Below are 6946 nucleotides of genomic sequence, written 5' to 3'. Positions count from 1 at the left end.
GCAGACCGGGAATCCAGTCCCCGTCTGCCACTGAGTCCAGCCTGGGACTGCCCCAGTGCCAGCCGGTGTCATGATTGTCATCTTGGGAACTTGATACGGTTTTGTATGCATTTCATTATTTCTTTTTATTTTATTATTAATATTTCATTAAAGTAGTTTAGTTCCTTCTAAACTCATACGTCTCTTTTTCCCTCCTCTGCCTTGAAAAGGGGTAGAGTGGAGCATCTGTCAGTCCCATCTGGGGTCCCCCAGGTCCCCAGTAGGCGATTTGGCCTAAACCACGACACCCCTATAGCAGCTCCTCATCCCCCCCCAGAGCGCGGATCCAAGCTGGGAGCGAGCAGATGGTGCCCCACTGCACCCCCTGTGCCTGCCAGGCTGGGGGCTGACTGACCTGGAGGTAAGGCTGGATGGTGCGGTACAGGGAGCCCAGGGACTGCTCATCAGCGTAGGGCGCCATTGCAACCACCAGGTCCAGGATGGAGAGTCTGCAGCAGAGAAGGACACGCAGGTGGATACCTAAAACATCACTAACACTGCCCGACCACGCTGGCACTCTGGCGGTGAGCCTCATCGGATGCACGAGAGTGGCACATCCTACCAGGGCTGGATGGTGCGGTACAGGGAGCCCAGGGACTGCTCATCAGCGTAGGGCGCCATTGCAACCACCAGGTCCAGGATGGAGAGTCTGCAGCAGAGAAGGACACGCAGGTGGATACCTAAAACATCACTAACACTGCCCGACCACGCTGGCACTCTGGCGGTGAGCCTCATCGGATGCACGAGAGTGGCACGTCCCACCGGGGCCAGTACGAGCGCCCAGCGCTGCTCACCAGGAGGAAGCTGTCAGCTTTACCCATTAGGGTGTTACCTGGCAAACTCGGAGCTCTCAGGACTGGTCAGCTTCTCACTGGCTTTCTGCAGGAACCCACACACCATCTGCAGGGCAAGCACAACAGAGCAGAATCAGAACGGACTGAAGGGAGTGCTTTTACAAGAGTTTGCAATCCACCTGGCAAACACCTTTCCGCAGGACTTTGTGGACACCAGAAGCACCACAGGTCCAAAATGAGCTGGACAAATTCCCAAAGGGCTCATGCTCAATATGCCGGATGCAGCTGCAAGACTGGGAAATCCCAGACTGCTGGCTGGGAAGGGGTTCCTCCCTCTTCCCGAAGGCAGAGAAGGGCTGCTCTCTGCCCAGTTTCTTTCTTGTCTTCTCCAGTCAGGCATCCACCACAGCCCCATCAAACTGGATCCAACTGGGAGATGCTGGCCTGCCTGAGCCAGGAGAACCTGCCCCACTGTTCCAGGGTCCCCTCACCTGGGGATCAGTGATGGTCAAGTAAGCTCGGACAGTGTCCAGCACGGAGCGGCGCTGTGCACTGGTGCCCCCGTCCTCCTCGGACTGGCTGTACACGTTGAACAGGATGGGCAAGAAATTTTTGGCAAAGCGACCCACTTCTGCCCGCTCCGCATCTAGGGAGAGGATGACAAAGGGGTGCGGATCAGCATCTCCCCTCTCCGGTTCACCGCAGGGGACAAGGACCCACCAATGAGGATCTGTCCCCCCTTCAACCTGTCTCGCATCCTTTGTGGATGAGGGTGCGCAAGGCCTGGCACACGGTGGGGCGCAGGTCCGGGCGCTCGCTGATGGCCATGCCCAGGGTGCGGGCCAGCCCCTTGAAGGACCCCAGCACGTCTGTGGGGTGGGTGCAGAAGCCGGGCAGCAGGGTCCAGACCTGGAAGGCAAAAGGAAGAGGTAGGAGGCCATCACCCTCCGCCTGAGTCACCACTCCCCAACCTGGCACCATAGGTACACCACGGCACGTCTCCCGGGCCCTCCTTGTTACCTGCCACTGCAGCGTGTCGTAGATCTTGGCCTCCATGCTCTTCCCAGCCTGGGTAAACTCCAGGGCTGCAGAAGAGAAGGGGATGATGAGCAGAGCAGCAGAAGTGGCAAAGCCCTGCTCCGTTCCAGGGAAGGGAAGGGAGGTCCCATGGAGCACCCTGGGTCTCCCAGGAGCCCAGGATCGCACCCGCTGGGACCCCCACCCATGCCATCCTCCTCACCTCGGCTTTTCAGGGCGGCCGCCAAGGGCAAGAAGTAGCTGGTGAAGAAGCCAAGCCGCGCGCCCTGCACGTAGTCCCGCAGCACTGGCAGGAGCCAGCTGCGGGGGAAATCCAGAGTCTCCCTGGGAAGGGAAGGCACGGGTCAGGGGAGCATGGGCACTGCTGGTATCAGCCCCTGGGCACGGGGCACCTCCGTCCAGCCCCAAGGCTGGGCACAGGGAAGCATGGAGACTGAAGAGGAATGTAACAAACAGCTGCAAAATTGCCACCATCACAGACAGACTGGCAGCTGGTCATATCCCAGTACGAGAACTGGGGGGAAACAGAGAAAGTATCAGCCAAAGAAAGCAAAGGGATAGTACTCCACTAAGGGTGTTGGGGGTACCCGTCATTTGCACTGGCTCATGGAGAGGTCAGAGAAGATGCAGATGAGAAAGGTGCAAGAAGAAAAGGTTTGTCAGCTGGAGACAAGTGTCCTTTGCTGCTGGGAGCGGGTGCAGGACCCGCTACCCCACGGCTGTACTCACTCCTTGCCGTTGATCTCCAGGGGCACGGATTCCAGCAGCACCTCAGGGCCCATGGCACCCACGGCAGCCCCCACCGCCTGGTCCACTTCAGCAGTGTAGGGGAAGTGTGGGGAGAGACGTAGGTCACACAGGGACTGAAGACACTGTAGGGACAGGGTAGGACAGTCACAGAGGAGCCATAGAGGCAGGTCAAGCATGGGTCAGTCACTATTCCTGCCCGGGGATGCCAGCTGCCCTGTGTGTTCCTGTGCTGAGTGACAGAGCTGCGCACACCCTGCCCAGGCACAGGCAGGACAGTGGGCACCAGGACGGCCCCGCTCCGCAGCCAGAGAGGGCAACACAGCCCAGGCAGCAGCACTGCCATCCCACCTGCCTCCGTGGATGAGCCTGACACCTCTGTTCCCTCCCAGGCTGGCTCACCTTCTTCATGATGGGGTGGCACTGCTTCCCACATGTCTCAAAAAAGACCTCCAGCACCCGCAGCACTTCGTCCCATGCTGCGTGGAAACGATACGTCAGGCCCTCCTCCACTGATCTGGAGAGGAGAAAGGAGATGGTCACACCCACAGGGACCCACCCAGCACCGATCGGGGACTGGGCAGAGGCTGCTCAGAGCTCAGACAGACCCACAGGGACAGTCTCTCCCACACCACCGCTCCTCACCTGAACATCTTGCACAGGTAGGAGGCAGGGGCTGGGGCAGATGCTGTGACAGTGCCCAGGTCATCCATATGGGGAGTGACACACTCACTCAGGAGCGTCTGCAAAGACAAACAGGGAAAATAAAGCAGCAGTGGATTGCAGACCCCCAGCCTGGGAGGCACAGAGGGGCAGACTACCTCCCAGCGAGTCCCAAACCCCCAGGTACTGCTTCCCCGCGAGGATCGGGGCAGCCAAGCCAGGAGAGGCACCCAGGCACAGTACCTCCAGGGTCTGTGCTGCCGCTGACACCACCTGGGAGTGCGGAGAGAGGAAGCAGTTCATGGCAGCCGAGAAGAGCCGGGGCAGGTGAGCCCAGCACAGGTCCTTCTGCAGCCTGGAGAAGAGAGACCGGGTGAGTGAGAGAACAAGCGGCCACTTCTCCCCCTGCCCGGCTGTGGCCCCTGCTCTCACCTGCCCAGGTTGATGTGCGCCCGCTCCATGGTGGACAGCCAGGTCAGCAGTGGCTGCAGGTCACTTGTGCTGGGCACGTAGTCGTAGAGAGCCTGGGGAAACAGAGAAGGGATGGGTGGCGCTGCAGCACTGCCAGCCCCATCCCTCCCCGTGCCAGCGCCCCATACTCACGGTGATGATCTGGGCATTCAGCTCAGCCGGCAGGCACGCCACGCTGGCCTGGGCACTGAAGAGGCTGTGGAAGGCTTGCATGGCACATGCTGTCACCAGCTGCGAAGGACATGGCATCAGGATGGGGGTTCCATGGCAGGCAGCACCCCTTCACACCCTCTGCCCCCCTACTCCAAAGCAGGCTTTGCCCAAGGAAGCCCAGTGCTGCTGCAACTGCCTCCCTCTTCCACAGCAGGCAGGCCAGCAAGACCAGTTGACCTGCGCTCCTCCACATTTGCATTCTGCATTTCCAGGCGCCCAGCTGGCAGCCGAGGGGCTTCGAGCCCTTCCAGGGCACAGCCAAGGGGGAAAGGGGCTGCCCTTGCTACCCCTGGCACAGGGACACTCACCACGTGGCTGAGGGTCATGACTCGGAGCAAGGTCTCACAGCAGGTCTTCACCACGGTTGCAGGGAAGCATGGCAGCAAGTCCCGCAGCAGGGTGAGGACATGCAGGGTGGTGGTCGCCTCCTTGGTGCCTGCAGGAGCAGAGCAGCGCCTGAGCCTGTGACACCCCATGGCAAAGCCCTGCCAGAGGCAAAGCGCCCTGTGACAGCACTGGGGCTGACCCACAGAGCTGGAGTGAACACCCCCCCCGACTTCTGGGAATAGCAGAGCAAGAGACAGATGGCCGAGGGCCGTCCAAAACACCTTAGGTGCTCCAGCGGCATCTCATACCCTCCCCAGCAATCCAGGGTGCTACTCCCTCCCCTTTTCCCTTCAAGTCCCTATTCTCCCATGAAGAGAGGGAGAATGGGACCCAGGCCCAGACCACAGCACCCCCTCACCCCCTCAGCTGCAGACCCCTTGTTCCCGTGCCCCACACCTCCAGCTTTTTCAATCTCCTGCACGCAGAACTTGGCAGTGGAGGGTGCTGCAGGGTGATGCTCAGGGGCTGCGTCTCCAAACATGAACTCGCTGCCCCTCAGGATGGAGCACACGCCATACTGTGCTGCTTTCCGCACCTGGGGGAAGGAGAGCCCAGGTGGGTAGGAGCCACAGACCCCCGACACACAGCCAGCCCCACAAACGAGCCCCAAAGGCAGCGTCATCCCTCGCCAGGGGAACTAGGAGCTCACCTTGGGCTTGGTATGAATGCAGAAGCTCAGCAAGCCATGATAGACCTGGAGGGTGACAGGGTAGCTCCAGGCTGCCAAGTCCTGCTTTCGCAGCAGTGTGGCCAGGCAAGAGAGGACCTACAACAAGGGAGCAGCAAGGGCATTAGCATCTCCCCAGAGACATTGCAATAGCTTGAGGAGAAGCACCCAGAACCACCCTACAGCAGCAGCTCGACCCCAGCTCTCAGCAGACCACTGGCCAGAGCTGGCACTGCCGGCTGCCTCTCGGCTACTCACCCATCGCAGAGCAGAGGTGGAGCTGCTGCAGGCCTGCGAGGAGACGATACCCATGAAGGCTTTTGAGGCATCTGAGAACTTTTTTATGAGCACAGGGCTTGGGACCCTGCCAGGAAAAAAAAGGTGCATCGGTAGCGTGAGGAGCAGGAAGCCAGTGGCAGTCTCGCAGGGAACTGCATCCCCAGCCTGCTCTAGTTGGGTCATTTCCCCAGCCTGGTGAGGGGGACAACACCAGCCCCTCTTTGAAGGTGGTCCTGGGCAGCTCTCCCTGTTCCTCTACCAGCCACTCACCGCTTTAGGACGAGGTTGAGCAGGTAGGCAACAGCAGCCAGTGACTCGGGGGACTCCACTGCCTCCAGTGTGGTCATCTGGGAACAGAGGAGGCGTGAGCGAGGGGGAGAGCGGGTTTGCACCAGCCCTTCCCCATCCCCAACCCTTGAGGAGGCAGAGAAACCAGGAGCAGCCCAGCAGCATCTCTGCTGGAGAAGGACACCCAGGACCTTGGCTACAAGCACAGCACCTTCCACCACCCCCCATCCTGAGAGCCCACCCATGCTGCCAACAGCAGATCCCCTCACACATCTTCCCCGTGACTGTCACTCACCAGCACGGCAAAGTATTCCGTCTCACTCTCCTTGCCGCCCCGCGAGCGAATCACCTCCGTCACGGCTGCCAGCACGGCACAGATCTATGAACAGCAAGCGGAGCAGGTCAGCACCCTCAGTTCGACATCCAGGGAGGCCATCCCCACCGGACCTTCCTCCAGCCCCGCTCCTGCCCATACCTCTTTGTGAGAGGCAGAGTTGGACTCCCAGAAGCGCTGCACCTTGCTGAAGGTGACATTGGTGCAGTCGCTCAGGCCACTCAGGAAGGTACCGGAGGACTTCTCTGTGGCGGCCTCACCAGCATTGTCCTCCTCCATGTGGAGCTGAGCGCTGTCACTCGGCCGCTCCAAACGCACGGACCCCGACTGCAGCTCATTGTGCAGCTTCACCGCATCCACTGTCAAGTTGCTTTTCTCTGCCAGGGTGAAGAGGTAGGGTCAGAACCTCAAAGTTGCGTTGCTCTGCCATTCATCCCCAAATTCCCCACAGCCCGCTCCTTCCCCTCCCAACCAGACCAGCTCGGCTGGAGCTCATCGAATTCATGTCGAATACGAATGCTGCTTCCCCAAGATGAGAAAAGGCACAGCGATAAGTGGAGAGAGCTCCTGATTCCTGTGAAAACAAACCAGGGCACAGTCCAGCCATCTCTGATAGAGGAGAGCATCACGGCCTCACAAACACATCCTGGTGTACCACAGCTTTAATGCTGGTGGTCGGTGTACTTCACCCCATTTATCTTCTGCCTGGAGCCCTGACAACCAAGGCACACGCTTCATGTCCCTCTCAGTCTGACACCGGCTCGCAACCAGCTGCAAGGGAACAGCGCGGGCTGCAAGACATCTTTCTTTATCTGCAGAGGAAAGATCTCCTCGGCCACCAGCAGCCAGGGCTGTGGAACTCCATCCCCTCGCAGACCACCATGGCCTGGGGTCCCTCTTCCCCATCACGGGGCCTTCTGAGCAGGAGTCTCTGCCGCGTTCCTCTCTGTGCCAGGCACCGCGGCAGCAGCCACAGGCACGGCCACGGGCTTTGGGATGTCGAGGACACGGTCGTTACGCCCAGGG

At 60.1% G+C, this 6946-nt stretch overlaps 2 protein-coding genes across 2 annotated transcripts in view; one reads left to right on the top strand and one right to left on the bottom strand.

Moving 5' to 3' along the window:
- The window catches only part of RRP12 (ribosomal RNA processing 12 homolog (S. cerevisiae)), an 11119-nt gene extending 4694 nt beyond the window's left edge, over nucleotides 1-6425 (bottom strand). The window contains exons 1-20 of the mRNA XM_009887703.1: nucleotides 6398-6425; nucleotides 6062-6297; nucleotides 5882-5965; nucleotides 5569-5645; nucleotides 5278-5383; nucleotides 5002-5118; nucleotides 4749-4887; nucleotides 4274-4401; nucleotides 3885-3983; nucleotides 3714-3805; nucleotides 3525-3636; nucleotides 3264-3361; nucleotides 3021-3135; nucleotides 2601-2743; nucleotides 2074-2195; nucleotides 1854-1918; nucleotides 1580-1742; nucleotides 1325-1479; nucleotides 872-939; nucleotides 395-488 (exon numbers count right to left, since the gene is read on the bottom strand). Coding sequence (XP_009886005.1) covers nucleotides 395-488; nucleotides 872-939; nucleotides 1325-1479; nucleotides 1580-1742; nucleotides 1854-1918; nucleotides 2074-2195; nucleotides 2601-2743; nucleotides 3021-3135; nucleotides 3264-3361; nucleotides 3525-3636; nucleotides 3714-3805; nucleotides 3885-3983; nucleotides 4274-4401; nucleotides 4749-4887; nucleotides 5002-5118; nucleotides 5278-5383; nucleotides 5569-5645; nucleotides 5882-5965; nucleotides 6062-6297; nucleotides 6398-6425 — 2241 coding nt within the window. The remainder of the gene's footprint in view (nucleotides 1-394; nucleotides 489-871; nucleotides 940-1324; nucleotides 1480-1579; nucleotides 1743-1853; nucleotides 1919-2073; nucleotides 2196-2600; nucleotides 2744-3020; nucleotides 3136-3263; nucleotides 3362-3524; nucleotides 3637-3713; nucleotides 3806-3884; nucleotides 3984-4273; nucleotides 4402-4748; nucleotides 4888-5001; nucleotides 5119-5277; nucleotides 5384-5568; nucleotides 5646-5881; nucleotides 5966-6061; nucleotides 6298-6397) is intronic.
- Nucleotides 6426-6801: 376 nt separating this feature from the next.
- Nucleotides 6802-6946, top strand: part of PGAM1 (phosphoglycerate mutase 1 (brain)) — a 2556-nt gene continuing 2411 nt past the window's right edge. The window contains exon 1 of the mRNA XM_009887702.1: nucleotides 6802-6811. Coding sequence (XP_009886004.1) covers nucleotides 6802-6811 — 10 coding nt within the window. The remainder of the gene's footprint in view (nucleotides 6812-6946) is intronic.

This window comes from Charadrius vociferus, unplaced genomic scaffold (assembly GCF_000708025.1).
Source record: "Charadrius vociferus isolate BGI_N301 unplaced genomic scaffold, ASM70802v2 scaffold486, whole genome shotgun sequence".
Classification (NCBI taxonomy): Eukaryota; Metazoa; Chordata; class Aves; order Charadriiformes; family Charadriidae; genus Charadrius; species Charadrius vociferus.
The sequence above is the reverse complement of the archived record's forward strand: the minus strand, read 5'-3'. Positions and strand labels throughout refer to the sequence as shown.